At 44.5% G+C, this 22,774-nt stretch overlaps 1 protein-coding gene and 1 pseudogene across 1 annotated transcript; one reads left to right on the top strand and one right to left on the bottom strand.

Moving 5' to 3' along the window:
* Positions 1 to 22,774, bottom strand: part of LOC124008328 — a 71,596-nt pseudogene that overhangs the window by 46,936 nt on the left and 1,886 nt on the right.
* On the top strand, positions 12,511 to 16,733 carry LOC124008320 (ladderlectin-like). The gene is made up of 6 exons (XM_046319488.1): positions 12,511 to 12,564; positions 13,846 to 13,911; positions 14,052 to 14,152; positions 15,662 to 15,838; positions 16,303 to 16,411; positions 16,511 to 16,733. The coding sequence occupies exons 2-6, from the start codon at positions 13,854 to 13,856 to the stop codon at positions 16,600 to 16,602; spliced, it is 537 nt and encodes a 178-aa protein (XP_046175444.1). The 5' UTR covers positions 12,511 to 12,564; positions 13,846 to 13,853; the 3' UTR covers positions 16,603 to 16,733.

Raw genomic sequence — 22,774 nt, 5'->3', positions numbered from 1 at the left:
GATACTGGGTTTACTGTACCTCCAAAGTTGATATGAATACAAGTCTCGATGGCACCAGCACCAGGCCTTCCTTTAGCCCAGTTCTGGTGATCAAAGTCGGAGCCATCACTCCAGAACCACCGCCTGTCCTGAGGGGGGGATTTCAGAATAAAAACTGTGTAGTCCTTCCTCTACCACCTGAAACCAAACAGTTTAAGCTACCACTACTTCAAAACCCACCGACTGGGACTGTTGCTTGTGTAGAGAAGCTACAGCCTACTCCTCACATTTGCAATCATCCCAACGCATTTCAAAGACTAAAACAAGTCTACAACTTTTGAAGCTAGAATCCCCATACACGTGGTTACAACACTGAATGGAAGAGATTACTTTGATCAAATGTATACTTACCTAGAAACATTTTACATGAGTATAAAGGCCTCCTGAAGTTGACAGTAAAATAATTTAGCAGACTCATCTAGAATGACCTACAGGGTCAATTAGGATTAAGGGCGTTGCTCAAGGGCACATCAGATTTCACGGAGTGAGCTCTGGGATTCAAACAAGCCTTTATTGGCCAACGGCGAGGATATCTGTCGCATGGCAACTCTTGATATTTTATATGGAAACCATTACAATAGCTGTTAAAAAGCAGCAGCTCCTCTTCCTGGGGTCCACAGAAAATGACATTAGAACTACATGATCAAATTACAGGTAGCCTACATGCCACATGTCCCGTTTTTAACCAGGTTTGCTGTTCACTTGAGCAATAAGAAATGGAACGGCGTTCCTTGCAATAATGGCTCTATATATATCACTTTAGGCTTAATGGTCCCACCTTAACAGAATAAAATCCACCAATCCAGGTAGGAGGGAAACCAACAGTCTTGACCAAGACCAACGCCTGTAGAAACTGGTCCTCCTCGGAGCTGTGCACAGATGCCAGGTTTGCGCCAAGGTACTCGACAACGTTGGGTACAGACACCAGTTGATCACCAAGGGACACACAGTACCGCTATAGAAGAAAGTATTTAACTAGGCAAGTCAATTAAGAACATTATTATCTACAGTAACAGCCAAGCAGTAGATGGGAACAAAGACATTTCATGTATTAGTCAGTCAGTCTTGCTGAGAATTTGTCTTCTGGACTCTCAACCAAATATTGACCATCACAACTAATTCATTTTTAAACTCTTAAAGATACTAGTTCATCTCAGTCTTAAGCCATGTCCTGTGGGTTCCAGTATACAGAAGGCACGACTCAACATTATATACTCAAAATGTACAGAAAATTCCCATCTTAAAGGGAAGTTCAGTATTTCACATCAGTCATGTGTTGCAGTTTAAGAAAGTATCACCTTTAAGGTAATGTCAAAGAGCTAATTTCAACTACACTTCCCCTTCAAATTCACATTAGATGGTAAGGGTGATACCTCTGCTTCAGGCCAGCTCCTCGTAGTCTTTACAAACATTAAACAGCTTGATCCAAATTTGGTCCAACCGGAAGGACACAAGTCTTCTTCTAGCAATGCATCTGTAAGGAGAAGTTAGCGGTGGCTTTAAAGGCTAGTGGAGAAAGATCTACAAACCAGAGCTACAATATTATTTGTTGATCAGTCAGTCACCTCTGCTACAAGAAATATACAGAACGAGTCAAGAAAAGTAGACTCTTACTTGCATCTCCCAGAGCAAAGGCAGCACTGAGAAGCAGAAGACTGGTCAACATGGTCATGGAGTCTCCTGAGAGAAACAAAGAGTGAAGCCATCAAAACCAGATTCAACTCCACATACAGTAGATTAGATCAGGAATATGTCTGCTTTCCTAAATGCCAACATATTCCCTAAACAGGGCTGAGGAGAATTTCTGGGCAGGTATTTCTCTCCACTCAGACAGATGTAATAGAGTTCAAATTCCCAAATGTAGAAATGTCATTCCGGTTTGGTTATGGCCAAATCTGTCAGAAAACAAGCATTATGATTGAACACAAAGTTCAATTCTGCTTCTTTTATTTTCCAACAAAAATAAAAGCAAAGTACTAAATGCTGTCAGGTAAGGCTTAGTGGCTTGTAACACCAGTAGTTAAGGCTTAGTGGCTTGTAACACCAGTAGGTAAGGCTTAGTGGTTTGTAACACCAGTAGGTAAGGCTCAGTGGCTTGTAACACCAGTAGGTAAGGCTTAGTGGCTTGTAACACCAGTAGGTAAGGCTTAGTGGCTTGTAACACCAGTAGGTAAGGCTTAGTGGCTTGTAACACCAGTAGGTAAGGCTTAGTGGCTTGTAACACCAGTAGGTAAGGCTTAGTGGCTTGTAACACCAGTAGGTAAGGCTCAGTGGCTTGTAACACCAGTAGGTAAGGCTCAGTGGCTTGTAACACCAGTAGGTAAGGCTCAGTGGCTTGTAACTCCAGTAGTTAAGACTTAGTGGCTTGTAACACCAGTAGGTAAGGCTTAGTGGCTTGTAACACCAGTAGGTCAGGCTCAGTGGCTTGTAACACCAGTAGGTAAGGCTCAGTGGCTTGTAACACCAGTAGTTAAGGCTTAGTGGCTTGTAACACCAGTAGTTAAGGCTCAGTGGCTTGTAACACCAGAAGGTAAGGCTAAGTGGCTTGTAACACCAGTAGGTAAGGCTCAGTGGCTTGTAACACCAGTAGTTAAGGCTTAGTGGCTTGTAACACCAGTAGTTAAGGCTTAGTGGCTTGTAACACCAGTAGTTAAGGCTCAGTGGCTTGTAACACCAGTAGGTAAGGCTCAGTGGCTTGTAACACCAGTAGGTAAGGCTTAGTGGCTTGTAACACCAGTAGTTAAGGCTTAGTGGCTTGTAACACCAGTAGGTAAGGCTTAGTGGCTTGTAACACCAGTAGGTAAGGCTTAGTTGCTTGTAACACCAGTAGGGAAGGCTTAGTGGCTTGTAACACCAGTAGGTAAGGCTCAGTGGCTTGTAACACCAGTAGGTAAGGCTTAGTGGCTGGTAACACCAGTAGGGAAGGCTAAGTGGCTTGTAACACCAGTAGGTAAGGCTTAGTGGCTTGTAACACCAGTAGGGAAGGCTAAGTGGCTTGTAACACCAGTAGGTAAGGTGAAATGGCCACCAGGAAAGGCTGTGATAACATGTGGTGCTGGAGGGAATACACCACAGCCCAATATTAGATGACATGGTTCAATAAGGTACCTGCTAGCAATATGTGGTCCCACCTCTGAAGATCCAGCCATAATACACTAGATGGTTCTGATAAAGCACCAGCAGGAAAGGGGCGTGTCCAGAACGTAATTGGGAGTTCAATTATGCCCACTGAATGCATTTTTTAAATGATCATATTCAAATAGTTGTTTTGCAGGACAAGGTGTATTGTGACTTTCAAGAATGCCGGGATTGCTTCACCTTGCTCTTCTGGTAGGCTCGATGCAAGTTTAACCATCCAATTATTTCAGACATACAATTCAGTTCCACCATGGCACGGACCATGGTGATACCTTGGTGCAGACCATGGTAATACCTTGGTGCAGACCATGATGATACCTTGGTGCAGACCATGGTGATACCTTGGTGCAGACCATGATGATACCTTGGTGCAGACCATGGTGATACCTTGGTGCAGACCATGGTGATACCTTGGTGCAGACCATGGTGATACCTTGGTGCAGACCATGGTGATACCTTGGTGCAGACCATGATGATACCTTGGTGCAGACCATGGTGATACCTTGGCACGGACAATTTGTTTATTCTACACTCTCGGTACATTTTGTTTATTCTACACTCTAGGTACATTTTGTTTTTGTTTGGGGGGTGAAGTTACTACGCCCAGTTGTTTTTTGTTCAACGGAATCTCACTGTTGCAGGCAATTTTTACATCTATTTTCTATGCAAACTCTCTAAATGTCGACAAAAAATTGAAAGCTGAAGGTCTGGAGGAGAGAGAGTGAAAGTAGAACCAGGGTTTGTTGTTGGGAGAGAGGTAATGGAGAGGGGAGAGGTTTGGTGAGGAGATGAAGAAGGGAGAGAGGATAGGTTAGGGGAAGACAGGATGAGGGGAGAGAGGAATATGAGAGAGGAGAGGATGAGGGGGGAAGGGATATGGGAAGGGAGAGGTGAGGAGAGGATGAGGGGAGAGAGGAATATGGGAGAGGTGAGGAAAGGAGGAGGGGAGAGAGGTATATGAGAGAGGAGAGGTTAGGTGAGGAGAAGAGAGGAGGAAAGATGATGGATCAAGGTGTTAAAGGGATGTTGTGCGATTTTGGCAATTTAGCCCTCTCATTAGTTTTGAAGGAAGTTTTGAAATGAACTACTATAGCTTCAGCACAATTGCTAACTATGAGAGCAGATCCCAAAGACTTCCAGTCATTGCGCTGACGTGAGTTAGCGATCACTGGAAAAACTACCTTCAAAGTCCTTCAAATGGCATGCAGAGGCAAAACCTGACACCGTGTAAGAAGAAAAGGGTTTTAATTTGCCAAAATATTGCAATATCCCTTTAAGTACATAACCTACTGTATAACTGGGGGTACTGGAGGAGAGTATCACATTGTTATAAAGGAGACAGGAATGCGTAATAGGGTTTTTTATTTTCCCAAATTACAGTGTGCCATGTAAAGGCACGGGGACGAAGACCAAGCAAACACATATACAAAACACAGGGCTGAAACCCATTCAAAAGAGCGAGGAGTACCTCGAATAAATACACAGGAGGAGACCCGAAAACACAAGCACACAATGATACAACACGGGACGAGAGCCCTAATCATCTATGCACAATACAAGTGGCACGAAAGCCAAAACAACAAGGCACAGGTACTCACACGACCAACGGACATTGGAACATGGATGCTTCCCAAATGGCTTCTTATCCCCTATGTAGTGCACTACTTTGGACCAGGACCCACAGTGAACTAAATAGAGAATAGCTCACGGCCACAAAGGTAATATGGACCCTTGTCTAAAGTAGCTCACTACGTAGGGAATGGGAAGTCAGTTGGGACATAGACAGGTATTAGATGAACAGATGTTGAAATCTCACCTTCTGAAGTATTCAGTTGTAGCTTCACTTCTTCAGAGATCTTCACTGGGTCTCTCTCTGTCCTGCCTGTGAGTTGAGTTCTACCTCTCTCTCAACTCCTTTTTAAGGACCTGTCCAGTCAGACCCCTCCCTCTATTTTGGCAAAATTTCTCTCCCACAATCTCTCTCTCTCTTTCTCTCTACCTCTCGCTCTCTACCTCTCTCTCCCTCTTGCTCTCTCTCTACCTCTCTCTCTCTCGCTCTCTCTCGCTCTCTCTCTACCTCTCTCTCTCTCTACCTCTCTCTCTCTCGCTCTCTCTCGCTCTCTCTCTACCTCTCTCTCTCTCTACCTCTCTCTCTCTCTCTCTCTCTCTCTCTCTCTCTCTCTCTCTCTCTCTCTCTCTCTCTCTCTCTCTCTCTCTCTCTCCCTCTCTCTCTCTCTCTCTCTCGCTCTCATCCTTCAATTCTCCATACTTTCTGTCCAGCCCAAACCCTGCTGGACCTGTCTGACATCTACCTGTTTGACAGGGTTGGGGTCAATTCAAAGTGAAGGTATTCATCTTTTGTAACACATTCATGTGTTACATATTGGGTCACAATATTGTTATGAAGAGACTTAATTCTACCTCATTGAAGCTGATGAAGATGTAGTCTGAAGTGCATTACAATGTCTTGGAAACACAATGCTATTTCAGAAGGAGATAAATAATGAGCTGGAAAACCTTTTGTCCTCATTGTGATGTCACCAGATAGACTTTAGATGCAGCATCAATTTAACTATAAGTTCTGGAATGTTAAATTCATTTGAATTAACTGCTGTCTGTCTAATTGATCTTTTGCCCCAGAATGTTGGGCAACTGATCGTAGCAACTGACGTAGCAACTGTCGTCAAGTCCAACACCTTGGACAAGCTCATGAAACATGAAATCCATTGAGAGGATTACATAAAAGGTAGAGTTTTCATTGGTTAGATAGGTAATGTTAGCTAGGTAATGTTAACCATGTTATGAGCACCAGCTAGTTAGCTAGGTATGTTAGCCATGTTATGAGCACCAGCTAGTTAGCTAGGTAATGTTAGCTAGGTATGTTAGCCATGTTATGAGCACCAGCTGTTAGTTTAGCTAGGTATGTTAGCACCATGTTAATGAGCACCAGCTAGTTAGCTAGGTATGTTAGCCATGTTATGAGCACCAGCTAGTTAGCTAGGCAATGTTAGCCATGTTACGAGCACCAGCTAGTTAGCTAGGTAATGTTAGCCATGTTATGAGCACCAGCTAGTTAGCTAGGTAATGTTAGCCATGTTATGAGCACCAGCTAGTTAGCTAGGTAATGTTAGCTCGGTATGTTAGCCATGTTATGAGCACCAGCTAGTTAGCTAGGCAATGTTAGCCATGTTACGAGCACCAGCTAGTTAGCTAGGTAATGTTAGCCATGTTATGAGCACCAGCTAGTTAGCTAGGCAATGTTAGCCATGTTATGAGCACCAGCTAGTTAGTTAGCTAGCTAGCTCGGTAAGCCATGTTATCAGCACCAGCTATGTTAGCCATGTTATGAGCAGCACCAGCTAGTTAGCCATGTTATCAGCACCAGCTAGTTAGCTAGGCAATGTTAGCCATGTTATGAGCACCAGCTAGTTAGCTAGGTAATGTTAGCTCGTATGTTAGCCATGTTATCAGCACCAGCTAGTTAGCTAGGCAATGTTAGCCATGTTATGAGCACCAGCTAGTTAGCTAGGTAATGTTAGCTCGGTATGTTAGCCATGTTATCAGCACCAGCTAGTTAGCTAGGCAATGTTAGCCATGTTATGAGCACCAGCTAGTTAGCTAGGTAATGTTAGCTCGGTATGTTAGCCATGTTATCAGCACCAGCTAGTTAGCTAGGCAATGTTAGCCATGTTATGAGCACCAGCTAGTTAGCTAGGTAATGTTAGCTCGGTATGTTAGCCATGTTATCAGCACCAGCTAGTTAGCTAGGCAATGTTAGCCATGTTATGAGCACCAGCTAGTTAGCTAGGTAATGTTAGCTCGGTATGTTAGCCATGTTATCAGCACCAGCTAGTTAGCTAGGCAATGTTAGCCATGTTATGAGCACCAGCTAGTTAGCTAGGTAATGTTAGCTATGTTAGCCATGTTATCAGCACCAGCTGTTAATGTTAGCCATGTTATGAGCACCAGCTGTTAGCCATGTTATGTTATCAGCACCAGCTAGTTAGCTAGGCAATGTTAGCCATGTTATGAGCACCAGCTAGTTAGCTAGGTAATGTTAGCTCGGTATGTTAGCCATGTTATCAGCACCAGCTAGTTAGCTAGGCAATGTTAGCCATGTTATGAGCACCAGCTAGTTAGCTAGGTAATGTTAGCTCGGTATGTTAGCAATGTTAACAGCACCAGCTAGTTAGCTCGGTATGTTAGCCATGTTATCAGCACCAGCTAGTTAGCTAGGCAATGTTAGCCATGTTATGAGCACCAGCTAGTTAGCTAGGTAATGTTAGCTCGGTATGTTAGCCATGTTATCAGCACCAGCTAGTTAGCTAGGCAATGTTAGCCATGTTATGAGCACCAGCTAGTTAGCTCCAAAAGTGGTTGGTAACGTTTGGCTGCATGTCGACAGTGCATTCAGAGCCATTCATTTAAATAATCGACTTGTATTTTTTTCCAGAGTTTCCTGGTCTTTGCATTAACAAGCTATTCATTTCCAGCATCTTTCAGACCATTGAAAATGCAAAAAAAAGAGAGGAGGACAGGCACAGCCTGCCCCACCGCTACCAATGATTCTCAGCTAGCGGTGGCCAATGTTAGCAGAAGTTTGCACATCATCGTAGTGCAAAAGTATTGCACAAAAAATACCATAAACCACAATCTCAGTGTGATTTAATTTAAAACAGTCTGCAAGAGGAGAGGTGATAGATCAATGTCTTAAGGCTAAAGTATTGGAAGAGAGATATGCCGTAGGACCAGCAGCATTCCTTTGTGAGGAGGAGAGAAGGTGGGAGAGGGTAAATAGCTAGCGTGCCTTTTCTTTGCGAGGGTCAAGCCTCTCTTTCACCAAACCTTGTCATCAAGGTTACTTTCTGTATTTCTGGAAGAACAGGACAATGGAATAGATGGATGAGTTATGTCCCAAATAGACCCCTATTCCTTACATAGTGGACTAGTTGTGACCCTATAGGCCCTGGTCAAAAGCAGTGTACTATGTTGGGAATGTCTTGAAATAGTTTTATTGTGTAAGATGGTTCTTATGGTACCCCTGTAGCAAAATATGTTGTCTTAAAAAGTTCATTTAACCCTCCCGTGGTCCTGGGGTCAGGTCCTGTGTGTGGAGGGCTCCCCTTTCTGTGCTCTGCGTTCGCAGGTCAGAGCGACCCAGGCCCTGTGTTTCCAGGGCTCCCGCTCTGCGTTGGCGGGGTCAGAGTGACCGTGCCAGCCACTGGCGAGGCGTGTGCCCTGGAGCATAGTAGAGTGTCTGCGAGTGTGGCGAGGTCGTGCGCTCGTGGGACAGAGCGACCCTGCAAGCCGCTACACAGGTCCGGACGTGCCCCGCTGTGTGCTAGAGAGCAGCCGAGTGTTCTTGTTGTGCTCTGCGCTCTACGGGTCAGAGCGACCCAGCCAGCCGCTGCACAGAGGCATAAACTGAACAAGTTCCACAGACATGTAACTAACAGAAATGGAATAATGTGTACCTGAACAAAGGGGAGGGGGTCAAAGTCAAAAGTAGCAGTCAGTATCTGGTGTGGCCACCAGCTGCATTAAGTACTGCAGTGCATCTCCTCCTCATGGACTGCACCAGATTTGCCCGTTCTTGCTGTGAGATGTTACCCCACTCTTCCACCAAGGCACCTGCAAGATCCCAGAAATTTCTGGGAGGAACGGCCCTTGCCCTTACCCTTCGATCCAACGGGTCCCAGGCGTGCTCAATGGGATTGAGATCCGGGCTCCTCGTTGGCCATGGCAGAATACTGACATTCCTGTATTGCAGGAAATCACACTCGTTCTGTGCAGTATGGCAGGTGGCTTTGTCAAGCTGGAGGGTAGTTAGGATGAGCCTGCAGGAAGGGTACTACATGAGGGAGGAGGATGTCTTCCCTGTTCTTCCACTTTAAGATGACATATTATCATCATTGACAAAAAGATCATTGACAAAAAAAATCTGTTATTCCCCTCCTCCTCTCATACCCTAACCTCTCCCCTCCTCCTCTCATACCCTAACCTCTCCCCTCTCCCATATCCCTCTCCCCTCCTCCTCTCATACCCAAACCTCTCCCTTCTCCCATATCCCTCTCCCCTCCTCCTCTCATACCCTAACCTCTCCCCTCTCCCATATTCCTCTCCCCTCCTCCTCTCATACCCTAACCTCTCCCATATCCCTCTCCCCTCCTCCTCTCATACCCTAACCTCTCCCCTCTCCCATATCCCTCTCTCCTCCTCTCATACCCTAACCTCTCCCATATCCCTCTCCCCTCCTCCTCTCATACCCAAACCTCTCCCTTCTCCCATATCCCTCTCCCCTCCTCCTCTCATACCCTAACCTCTCCCCTCTCCCATATCCCTCTCCCCTCCTCCTCTCATACCCTATCCTCTCCCCTCCTCCTCTCATACCCTAACCACTCCCCTCCTCCTCTCATACCCTAACCTCTCCCCTCTCCCATACCTCTCCCCCCTCCTCTCATACCCTATACCTCTCCTCTCTCCTATACCTCTACTCTCTCCTATACCTCTCTCCCCTACACCTCTCCTCCCCTAACCTCTCCTCTCTCCTATCCCTCTTGTCCCCTAACCTCTCCCCTCCTCCTCTCATACCCTAACCTCTCCCTTCTCCCATACCTCTCTCCCCTCCTCCTCTCATACCCTAACCTCTTCCCTCCTCCTCTCATACCCTATACCTCTCCTCTCTCCTATACCTCTCCTCTCTCCTATACCTCTCTCCCCTCCTCCTCTCCTCTCTCCTATACCTCTCTCCCCTCCTCCTCTCCTCTCTCCTATACCTCTCCTCTCTCCTATACCTCTCCTCTCTCCTATACCTCTCTCCCCTCCAGCTCTCCTCTCTCCTATACCTCTCTCCCCATCCCCCTCTCCTCTCGCCTATACCTCTCGCCCCTCCTCTCCTCTCGCCTATACCTCTCTCCCCTCCTCCTCTCCTCTCGCCTATACCTCTCTCCCCTCCTCTCTCCTATACCTCTCTCCCCTCCTCCTCTCCTCTCTCCCCTACCCTCCCTCCTCCTCCTCCTCTCCCCCTCCTCTCCCCTCTCCTCCTCCTCTCTCCTATACCTCTCCTCTCTCCTATACATCTCCTCTTTCCCATAACCATAACTCTCCTCTCTTCCCTACACCTCTCCTCTCTCCAGTACCTCTCTCCCCTCCTCCTCTCCTCTCTCCTATACATCTCCTCTCTCCTATACATCTCCTCTCTCCCATACCTCTCCTCTCTCCCCTCCTCCTCTCCTCTTGCCTATACCTCTCCTCTCTCCTATACCGCTCCTCTCTCCTATACCTCTCCTCTTGCCTATACCTCTCCTCTCTCCCATACCTCTCCTCTCTCCTATACCTCTCCTCCCTCCTATACCTCTCCTCTCTCCTATACCTCTCCTCCCTCCTATACCTCTCCTCCCTCCTATAACTCTCCTCTCTCCTATACCCCTCCTCCCTCCTATACCTCTCCTCTCTCCTATACCTCTCCTCCCCTAACCCCTCCTCCCCTAACCTCTCCTCTCTCCTATACCTCTCCTCTCTCCTATACCTCTCCTCTCTCGCATACCTCTCCTCTATCCTCTCCTCTCTCCTATACCTCTCCTCTCTCCTATACCTCTCCTCTCTCGCATACCTCTCCTCTCCCTCCTTTCTCCTATACCTCTCCTCTCTCCCATACTCTCTCCAAGGTCTCCTATACCTCTCCTCATCCAAGGTATCTCCATACCTCTCCACCAAGGTCTCACCACCTAACTCACCATGGTCTGCACCAAGGTATCACCATGGTCTGCACCAAGGTATCACCATGGTCTGCACCAAGGTATCACCATGGTCTGCACCAAGGTATCACCATGGTCTGCACCAAGGTATCACCATGGTCTGCACCAAGGTATCACCATGGTCTGCACCAAGGTATCATCATGGTCTGCACCAAGGTATCACCATGGTCTGCACCTGCACCAGGTATCATCATGGTCTGCACCAAGGTATCATGGTCTGCATCATCATGGTCTGCACCAAGGTATCACCATGGTCTGCACCAAGGTATCACCATGGTCTGCACCAAGGAATCATCATGGTCTGCACCAAGGTATCACCATGGTCTGCACCAAGGTATCATCATGGTCTGCACCAAGGTATCATCATGGTCTGCACCAAGGTATCACCATGGTCTGCACCAAGGTATCATCATGGTCTGCACCAAGGTATCACCATGGTCTGCACCAAGGTATAATCATGGTCTGCACCAAGGTATCATCATGGTCTGCACCAAGGTATCATCATGGTCTGCACCAAGGTATCATCATGGTCTGCACCAAGGTATCACCATGGTCCGTGCCATGGTGGAACTGCATTGTATGTCTGAAATAATTGGATGGTGAAACTTGCATCGAGCCTACCAAAAGAGTTCTGGACACGCCCCTTTCCTGCTAACCTACCAGAAGAGTTCTGGATATGCCCATTTCCTGCTAACCTACCAGAAGAGTTCTGGACACGCCCCTTTCCTGCTAACCTACCAGAAGAGCAAGGTGAAGCAATTCAAACGTTCTTGAAAGTCACGAGAATCCCTGTCACGCAAAAAACTATGTTTATATTTGTTTTTTTTTAAATGCATGCAGTGGGCATAATAAAAGTCTAAATAAATCACTTTGCTTTTATAATTAAAGGATAGTTATGTGATGACATCTCGTACCCCAACAAACAACGATTAATCAGACTCATTTTCCACAACAATTTAACCCTTTTCTGTTCCATTCTTGGACTTCTCTGTTCTCCACTCATCTTTCTCGCTAACTGTACTCAACCTGCTTTCAACTTCAAATGACACTTTTTCTTCCGCCATCTCCACCAACTTCCTCACAAAACTCGAGAGTGAAGGGTCTGACTGGATCTGTCCATAAAAAGGAGAAGAGGGAGACGTAAGACTCAATCTCAGCCAAAGGGAGAGGTATATCTCAATCTCAGCCAAAGGGAGAGGTAGAACTCAATCTCAGCCAAAGGGAGAGGTATATCTCAATCTCAGCCAAAGGGAGAGGTAGAACTCAATCTCAGCCAAAGGGAGAGGTAGAACTCAACTCACAGGCAGGACTTCAGAAAGTGAGATTTCAACATCTGTTCATCTAATTCTGTATGTTAATGTATCCCAAATAGCCCTCTATTCCCTATGAAGTGCACTACTTTTGACCAGAGCCCATAGTGAATATATTGCCCTGGACACATGTAGTACACTTGTTTTGAAGGATAACCCTGACACGCCCCTTTCCTGCTAACTCACCACACCTGAACTCACTCTGCTAATCACCAATTCCTCTTCCATTCTTCTGGTATATAAGCAGCTTGTTCTACTTGGTTTGTTCAGCATTTGTGGTGTCCCAGTTCCTTTATTGTTCCTGTTGTTAATTGGCTAAAGTAAGTTCCTGCTATTGTAACTTTTCTAGGGTTATAACTTCCTACATTGGGGTGTAATATCCTGTTCATCATGTGTATTGTTATGGTGCAGCTGGCCCAGTATTAGACCTTTAATTTAACTGTAAGGGAAGTGTTACAGCTTGTGAGATGAGACATGGTATAATGATGGTTCCTGCCTGCAGAATGTGTCTTACATCTATAATCCTGTAGACTGTTCTGATTGGTTGCCTTTTGTATTGTCTCATTGAACTAGAAACTATGAAATCCAGTAGTGTTACAAGCCACTAAGCCTTAACTACTGGTGTTACAAGCCACTGAGCCTTACCTACTGGTGTTACAAGCCACTAAGCCTTACCTACTGGTGTTACATGCCACTAAGCCTTACCTACTGGTGTTACATGCCACTAAGCCTTACCTACTGGTGTTACAAGCCACTAAGCCTTACCTACTGGTGTTACATGCCACTAAGCCTTACCTACTGGTGTTACAAGCCACTAAGCCTTACCTACTGGTGTTACATGCCACTAAGCCTGCCACTACTGGTGTTACATGCCACTAAGCCACCACTAAGCCTTACCTTCTGGTGTTACAAGCCACTAAGCCTTACCTACTGGTGTTACAAGCCACTAAGCCTTACCTACTGGTGTTACAAGCCACTAAGCCTTACCTACTGGTGTTACAAAGCCTTAACACTGGTGTTAGCCTTACCTACTGGTGTTACAAGCCACTAAGCCTTACCTACTGGTGTTACAAGCCACTAAGCCTTACTGAGCCTTACTGGTGTTACAAGCCACTAAGCCTTACCTGGTGTTACAAGCCACTTAGCCTTACCTTCTGGTGTTACAAGCCACTAAGCCTTACCTACTGGTGTTACAAGCCACTGAGCCTTACCTTTACCTACTGGTGTTACAAGCCACTGAGCCTGGTGTTACAAGCCACTGAGCCTTAACTACTGGTGTTACAAGCCACTAAGCCTTACCTGCCAGCCTTTTGTACTGTGCTTTTATTTTTGTTGGATAATAAAATAACCAGAAATTATTATGGTTCAACCATAATGTCTGATTTCTGACACCTTTGTCAATAGCCAAAGTTGCAGGGCATTTCTACATTTGGGAACTAGGCTTCTACTCCTGTATGAGTAGAGAAATACCTGCCCAAAAATTATCCTCAGCCCTGTTTAGGGAATAGGTTGGCATTTCGGAAAGCAGACATATTCCTGATCTAATCTACTGTATGTGGAGTTTATCTGTGGTTTTGATGGCTTCACTCTGTTTCTCTCAGGAGACTCCATGACCATGTTGACCAGTCTTCTGCTTCTCAGTGCTGCCTTTGCTCTGGGAGATGCAAGTAAGAGTCTACTTTTCTTGACTCGGTCTGTATATTTCTTGTAGCAGAGGTGACTGACTGCACAGCTACAATATTTTGTGTTGTTATTTGTAGATCATTCTCCACTAGCCTTTAAAGCCACATGTAACTTCTCCTTACAGATTCATTGCTAGAAGAAGACTTGTGTCCTTCCGGTTGGACCAAATATGGATCACGCTGTTTAATGTTTGTAAAGACTACAAGGAGCTGGCCTGAAGCAGAGGTATCACTGTTACCATCTACTGTGACTTTGAAGGGGAAGTGTAGTTGAAATTAGCTCTTTGACATTACCTTAAAGGTGCTACTTTCTTAAACGGCAACACATGACTGATGTGAAATACTGAACTTCCCTTTAAGATGCGGGTTTGGGAGTCACAAGAAGCATGCGGGAGCGTAATCTTCGCCTCAAACTAATTAGCATGACGCAACGGACATAAATATTCCTATTCATGAAAATCACAAATGAAATATATTGAGACAGCCTTTTGTTAATCACCCTGTCATCTCATATTTTCAAAATATGCTTTACAGCCAAAGCTAGACAAGCATTTGTAAGTTTTTTGATAGCCTAGCATAGCATTTTGTCCAGCTAGCAGCAGGTAACTTGGTCACGGAAATCAGAAAAGCAATCAAATTAAATCGTAAACTTTTGATGAGCTTCGGATGTTTTCACTCACGAGACGCCCAGGTAGATAGCCAAAGTTCATTTTTTCCCAAAATAATATTTTTGTAGCCGAAATAGCTCCGTTTGTTGTTCACGTTTGGCTAAGAAATCGCCTGGAAATTGCAGTCACGAAAACGGCTGAAAATATTCCAAATTAGCTCCATAATATCGACCGGAACATGGCAAACTTTGTTTATAATCAATCCTCAAGGTGTTTTTCTAATATCTATTGGATAATATATCCGTCGGGACAATTAGTTTTTCAGTAGGACCGATTGGAGTAATGGCTACCTCTGTATTTTACGTGACCCTGGGAGCCATGTGACCACTTACGCAATATAGCCGCCTACGGCTATTCAACAAATGCGTCACAAATGCGTCACAATGCTGTGGACACCTTGGGGAATACGTAGGGAGCGTAAACTCGTTGATAGGACATTCACAGCTGAATAGGGAGTCATTGGAACGCAGCACTTTCAAAACCTGGGGCACTTCCGGATTGGCTTTTTCTCAGGCGTTCGCCTGCAACATCAGTTCTGTTATACTCGCAGACAATATCTTTATAGTTTTGAAACGTTAGTGTTTTCTATCCTAAGCTGTCAATTATATGCATCTTGTCCTGACAAAATATCCAGTTTAAAATGGGAACGTTTTTTCCAAAAAATGTAAATACTGCCCCTAGAGTCGCATCAGGTTTAAGATGTGAATTTTCTATATTAATTTTTAATATTTAATGTAAGAGTTGTGCCTCCTGTATATTGGAACCCACAGGACATGGCTTGAGACGGAGATAAACTAATATCTTTAAGAGTTTTAAAAAGGAATTTGTTGCTATGGTCAATATTTGGTTGAGAGTCCAGAAGCCAAATTCTCAGCAAGGCTGACTGACTAATACATGAAATGTCTTTGTTCCCATCTACTGCCTGGCTGTCAAATCAAATCAAATTTATTTATATAGCCCTTTGTACATCAGCTGATATCTCAAAGTGCTGTACAGAAACCCAGCCTGTCATTGTAGATAATTTTCTTAACTGACTTGCCTAGTTAAATAAATACTTTCTTCTCTAGCGGTACTGTGTGTCCCTTGGTGATCAACTGGTGTCTGTACCCAACGTTGTGAAGTACCTTGGCGCAAACCTGGCATCTGTGCACAGCTCCGTGGAGGACCAGTTTCTACAGGCGTTGGTCTTGGTCAAGACTGTTGGTTTCCCTCCTACCTGGATTGGTGGATTTTATTCTGTTAAGGTGGGACCATTAAGCCTACAGTGATATATAGAGCCATTATTGCAAGGAACTCCGTTCCATCTCATCTTGCTCAAGTGAACAGCAAACCTGGTTAAAAAAATAGTGTGTGGTGGCATTTAGGCTACCTATAATTAATGTAGTTCTGTCTGAGTTGTCATTTTGTGTGGACCCCAGGAAGCGTAGCTGCTGCTATTTAACAGCTACTGTAATACGTTCCTAATAAAATATCAAGAGTACCCAGGCGACAGGTAGCCTAGCCGTTGAGACCATGGGGCCAATAAAGGCAAGGCTATTAGTTTGAATCCCAGAGTTCACTTCAATGTATTTCTACTTCAGTAGGAGGCTTTTATACACATGTTAACGCTGGAGGGTTTTGAAGTAGTGGTAGATTTAACTGTTTGGTTGCAGGTGGTAGAGGAATGACATTTAGTCTTTATTCTCAACCCCCCCCCCCCCCCCCTCAGGACAGGCGGTGGTTCTGGAGTGATGGCTCCGACTTTGATCACCAGAACTGGGCTAAAGGAAGGCCTGGTGCTGGTGCCAGAGAGTCTTGTGTTCATATCAACTTTGGAGGTACAGTAAACTCAGTAGCAGTCATCAAATTCAACTTATTCCTAGTTAATTTAACTTTCATACTGTGTGTACAGCTGAATATTCTGGTTTTGTCTTCAGGTCAACAGCGCTGGGACAATGCATTATGTGAAAGGAGCTTGCCCTCTGTGTGCTCCCTGAGGCTCCTGCCTCTTCGCCAGAGTATCCATTAAAAGCAGCAATGCTATTCCGTAGTGTCTGCATCCTTAATACTTCATGGGAAGCTTTGTTGCTGTTATATGAAGTCTCAGTTACTACACAAATGTTGAGGAATTGTTTGCAGCCAATAAAATGTTGACACTATTGTTTTTGTCTCATGAGTTATTGACTATGAATCATACTGCTGAAATTGTCCCATGTTGAGAGCTTTCTAAAAGGTACATTCACATCCCAACATGTATTTGTCAAACAGATATTAAGTACAACCTGTAACACTTCACCTGAACCTCTGCATCATAACACATGTTGTAGTTGGTTCTCTTTCTTCCTGTCCCCTGTGGGACTCAAACCCACTACCTTTATGTTGCAAGTGCTATGCTTGACTGTGGCACCAGGACATAACTGTCATTGTGCCTAACTTTGTAAATGTAGACCTGTGAAATGACACAGTATGTTTAGGATACTGAAGGTGCAAAAGACATGTTTAACTGAAGGCTGCAGGGGGCAGTATTGAGTAGCTTGGATGAAAAGGTGCCCATTGTAAACAGCCAGCTGCTCAGTCTCAGTTGCTAATATATGCATATTAGTATTGGATAGAAAACATTAAAGTTTCCAAAACTGTCAATTGTTTGTGTATAAAACAACTGATATTGCAGGTGAAACCCTGAGTAATATCAAACCAGGAAGTGGCTTCAATTTTAACTCCATGTTCCATAGCCTCCCTTTGTGCCATTTAATAACCTCTTAGCGTCCTGAGACGTCTGCGTCCCACCCAGCCATCTGCAAATGCGCTACCCTAAATGCTAATAGCACTCGTTAAAACTCAAACGTTCATTAAAAAACACATGCAGGGTACTCAATTAAAGCTACACTCAGGAATCTAGCCAACAAGTCAGATTTTTAAAATGCTTTTCGGCAAAAGCAAGAAGCTATCTGATAGCATGCAACACCTCGAAATACCTGAAGGGGACGTAAACAAAATAATTAGCATAGCCGGCGCTACACAACGCAGAAATAAAATGTAAAACATTCATTCCCTTTGACTAGCTTCTTTGTTGGCACTCCTATGTCCCATAAACCTCACTATTGGGTCTTTTTTCAATTAAATCGGTCCATATATGCCCAAAATATCAAAGTGTGTGATCCAGAAAAAAAATTAAAACGCAATGTCATTTTTTAAAATTAAAGTTGCCTAAACTTTCACAAAACACTTCAAAATGCTTTTGTAATCCAACATTAGGTATTAGTAAACGTTAATAACCTATCAAATATATCAAGGGCGATGTGTATTCAATAGCTCCACGTCTTCAAATCATGGTCGGAAATCTCTCCTCCAAAACATCCTGTCGGAGACCGGATGGAATGGGCTCTCTCTTACTCGTTTGACCAAGAAACAACCCCCAGGCAATTGATAAGACTGGCGACATTGTGTGGAAGCTGTAGGACTTGTAATCTCGGAGCCATTTATTTTGCTGTACCATAGACAATACATGCAAGTGGCGCATTGATTTTTTTTATCCACTTTTTGGTGATCGGTTTTCTTTGGGCTTTTCGACAACACATGTTCTAATTATATGCATATACTATATTCCTGGCATGAGTAGCAGGACGCTGAAATTTTGCGCGATTTTTAACACAATGTTTGAAAAAGTAAGCCCTAAGCTTAAGTGGTTTTAAAGGGATATCAACCAGCTTCCTTTTCCTATCGCTTCCTCAAGTTGTCAACAGTCTTCAGCCAGTTTCAGGGTTTTATTTTGAAAAATGAGCCAGAACAATAACATCCGTCAAGTGCTCGCGCAACAGAGTTTGGGGAGACATTGCCGTTCCCTCTCCTACTGAACAAGACCGTTGCGGTTGATATTATCGATTTATATATTTTAAAAATACGTTTGTCATGTTTCTGTGGACATTACGGAAACTATTTGGAATTTGTCGTGCCTCTTTCCTGTGGATTTCTGAACATAATGTGCCAAACAAATAGGGCAACATTTATTGTGTAACTGGGAGTCTCGTGAGTGAAAACATCCGATCGAAGGTAAATGATTAATTTGACAGGTTCATATAAATTGTTCAGCATATCACACCAAGAGACATCAACAGTTTAATCTCTGGATTCATTTTATTTGTATGGAAAGTGAATTAGTTCCTGTAGTACAGCAAAGACAACTGTCAAGTCTTCAACGTCTTCGTTCCAACGCTTTTCATCTACGTCCTCATCTACAATTACAGACAAAACAACATGAACTACATCCAGAACCAGCTGCAAAGAAATAAGATTTAGTGAGTTTGTGTGTTTTTGTGTGTGTATATACCTTGGTGGAACAGTTGCTAGCAGTTGCTATTACTGCCTGGTGGAGTGTCAGTACCTGGGATCTTCTGTCCAGAACTGTTCACACACCAACAGTAACCTACCAGAAATGGACATGTTAATAACCTGTTAAATATATATTTACACATTTTGCTGTAACATATTGAATTTGTCACGTTCAACTCAATTGGAGAATTTACTGTGTGCTTCTGTGCGTGTGTGTGTGCATGTTAACCTGTAGAGCCCCAACATTGCTCAGGGGTGTATTGTCCATAGTCGTCACAAGTGGGGATGAAGCCTCCAATTGGTCCATGTGTCGCGGCATCTCTAGCACGCTCACAGCGGGTCTTGACGTGGTAGATGCCATCTTGATAGACAGGTAACATACATTGTAATGTGGACATGACATAACATTGCTGGACAATGTATGGACATATGATACATTTCTGGACATACATTCTGGAAGCTTGGGCTGTCAATCTCAATCTTATACATCAACATACATCTCTGGAACAAGAGGAGTCTCAGGTAGCCTAGCGGTTAGAGAGTTGGGCCAGTAACACAAAGGTTGCTAGTTTGAATCCCTGAGATGAGAAGTTGAAATATCTGTCTATGCACTTGAGCCCTTGGGCACAACCTTAATTTATCTGGTGTCACGGCTGACCTTTTGAACCTGTCTCTTCTCTCTAGGGAGGTTCCCATTGCTTGGAAGACATCCACGGTTTGTCCTTTATTTAAAGGGGGAGATCAAGCTGATTCTAACTGTTATAGGCCTATTTCTATTTTGCCCTGTTTATCAATCGTTTTGAAAAACTTGTCAATAATCAACTGACTGGCTCTCTTGATGTCTATAGTGTTCTCTCTAGTATGCAGTCTGGTTTCCGCTCAGGTTATGCATGTGTCACTGCAACCTTAAAGGTCCTCAATGTCACCATTGCCCTTGATTCTAAGCAATACTGTGCTGATATTTTTATTGACCTGGCCAAAGCTTTTGATACAGTACACCATTCCATTCTTTTGGGCCGGTGAAGGGGTATTGGTGTCTCTGAGGTGTCGTTGGCCTGGTTTGCTAACTACCTCTCTCAAAGAGTGCAGTGTATAATGTCAGAACATCTGCTGTCTCAGCTGCTGCCTGTCACCAAGGGTGTACCCCAAGGCTCAATCCTAGGCCCCACGCTCTTCTCAATTTACCTAAAACGACATAGCTCAGGCAGTAGGAATCTCTCATCCATTTATATGCAGATGATACAGTCTTATACTCAGCTGGCCCCTCCCTGGATTTTGTGTTAAATGCTCTACAACAATGCTTTCAGTGTCCAACAAGCTTTCTCTGCCCTTAACCTTGTTCTGAACACCTCCAAAACAAAGGTCATGTGGTTTGGTAAGAAGAATGCCCCTCTCCCCACAGGTGTGATTACTACCTCTGAGGGTTTAGAGCTTGAGGTAGTCACCTCATACAAGTACTTGGGAGTTTGGCTAGACTATACACTGTCCTTCTCTCAGCACATATCAAAGCTGTAGGCTTAAGTTAAATCTGGACTTGGTTTGCTATATCGTAATCGCTCCTCTTTCACCCCAGCTGCCAAACTAACCCTGATTCAGATGACCCTCCTACCCATGCTAGATTACGGAGACATAATTTATAGATCGGCAGGTAAGGGTGCTCTCGAGCGGCTAGATGTTCTTTACCAATTGGCCATCAGATTTGCCACCAATGCTCCTTATAGGACACATCACTGCACTCCATACTCCTCTGTAAACTGGTCATCTCTGTATACCTGTTGCAAGACCCACTGGTTGATGCTTATTTATAAAACCCTCTTAGGCCTCACTGCCCCCTATCTGAGATATCTACTGCAGCCCTCATCCTCCACATACAACACCTGTTCACTCCCCCTATCTGAGATATCTCCTCCACAACACCTGTTCAGCCCTGCAGCCCTCATCCTCCACATACAACACCTGTTCACTCCCCCTATCTGAGATATCTACTGCAGCCCTCATCCTCCACATACAACACCTGTTCACTCCCCCCTATCTGAGATATCTACTGCAGCCCTCATCCTCCACATACAACACCTGTTCACTCCCCCCTATCTGAGATATCTACTGCAGCCCTCATCCTCCACATACAACACCTGTTCACTCCCCCCTATCTGAGATGTCTACTGCTGCCCTCATCCTCCACATACAACACCTGTTCACTCCCCCCTATCTGAGATGTCTACTGCAGCCCTCATCCTCCACATACAACACCTGTTCTGCCAGTCACATTCTGTTAAAGGTCCCCAAAGCACACACATCCCTGGGTCGCTCGTCTTTTCAGTTTGCTGCAGCTAGTGACTGGAACGACTGCAAACAAACACTCAAACTGGACAGTTTTATCTCAATCTCTTCATTCAAATACTCAATCATGGACACTCTTACTGACAGTTGTGGCTGCTTCGCCTGATGTATTGTTGTCTCTACCTTCTTGCCCTTTGTGCTGTTGTCTGTGCCCAATAATGCTTGTACCATGTGTTGTGCTGCTGCCTAGTTGTGCTGCTACCATGTTGTTGTCATGATGTTCTGCTACCATGTTGTGCTGCTGCCATGTTCACAAGGTCCTTTGCTGTTGTTCTGGGATTAATTTGCACTTTTCGCACCAAAGTACTTTCATCTCTAGGAGACAGAACGCGACTCCTTCCTGAGCGTTATGACGGCTGCGTGGTCCCATGGTGTTTATACTTCCGTACTATTGTTTGTACAGATGAACATGGTACCTTCAGGCATTTTAAAATTGCTCCCAAGGATGAACCAGACTTTTCTTGGCTGATTAATTTTGATTTTCCCATGATGTCAAGCAAAGAGGCACTGAGTTTGAAGGTAGGCCTTGAAATACATCCACAGGTAAACCTCCAATTGACTCAAATGATGCCAATGAGCCCATCAGAAGCTTCTAAAGCCATGACATCATTTTCTGGAATTTTCCAAGCTGTTTAAAGGCACAGTCAACGTAGTGTATGTAAACTTCTGACCCACTGGAATTGTGATACAGTGTATTATAAGTGAAATAATCTGTCTGTTAACAATTGTTGTAAAAGTAGTAGATGTCCTAACTGACTTGCCAAAACGATAGTTTGTTAACAATACATTTGTGGAGTGGTTGAAAAACGTATGTAACTGTATGTAAACTTCAGACTTCAACTGTCAGTGTGAGGTGTGTCACTCTTACCTATGGGAATAATGGTGTCTCCCAGAACAAAAGCTGTGCTGACAAGCAGAATGATGGTCAATGTCACCATGGTGATAGTCTGGAGAGAGAGATGAGCATTTTAATCAGCTGTGATTGTACTGGATTACTCCAAATCACTGGGATGGCTGGGGGTACTAGAGGAGAGGATAGGAGACCCTGTGTTAAGTACATAACCTACTGTATAGCTGGGGGTACTAGAGGAGAGGAGACCCTGTGTTAAGTACATAACCTACTGTATAGCTGGGGGTACTAGAGGAGAGGAGACCCTGTGTTAAGTACATAACCTACTGTATAGCTGGGGGTACTAGAGGAGAGGAGACCCTGTGTTAAGTACATAACCTACTGTATAGCTGGGGGTACTAGAGGAGAGGATAGGAGACCCTGTGTTAAGTACATAACCTACTGTATAGCTGGGGGTACTAGAGGAGAGGAGACCCTGTGTTAAGTACATAACCTACTGTATAGCTGGGGGTACTAGAGGAGAGGATAGGAGACCCTGTGTTAAGTACATAACCTACTGTATAGCTGGGGGTACTAGAGGAGAGGAGACCCTGTGTTAAGTACATAACCTACTGTATAGCTGGGGGTACTAGAGGAGAGGATAGGAGACCCTGTGTTAAGTACATAACCTACTGTATAACTG

The sequence above is a fragment of the Oncorhynchus gorbuscha genome, linkage group LG21 (genome assembly GCF_021184085.1).
Source record: "Oncorhynchus gorbuscha isolate QuinsamMale2020 ecotype Even-year linkage group LG21, OgorEven_v1.0, whole genome shotgun sequence".
NCBI lineage: Eukaryota > Metazoa > Chordata > Actinopteri > Salmoniformes > Salmonidae > Oncorhynchus > Oncorhynchus gorbuscha.
The sequence above is the reverse complement of the archived record's forward strand: the minus strand, read 5'-3'. Positions and strand labels throughout refer to the sequence as shown.

Bases quoted from the DNA above. Each gene is read 5' to 3' on its own strand.
- LOC124008320 (XM_046319488.1), top strand. From the start codon at position 13,854: ATGACCATGTTGACCAGTCTTCTGCTTCTCAGTGCTGCCTTTGCTCTG. The intron at 13,912-14,051 runs GTAAGAGTCTAC...TTCTCCTTACAG, and splicing joins CTTTGCTCTGGGAGATGCAA to ATTCATTGCTAGAAGAAGAC. The intron at 16,412-16,510 runs GTACAGTAAACT...TTTTGTCTTCAG, and splicing joins TGTTCATATCAACTTTGGAG to GTCAACAGCGCTGGGACAAT.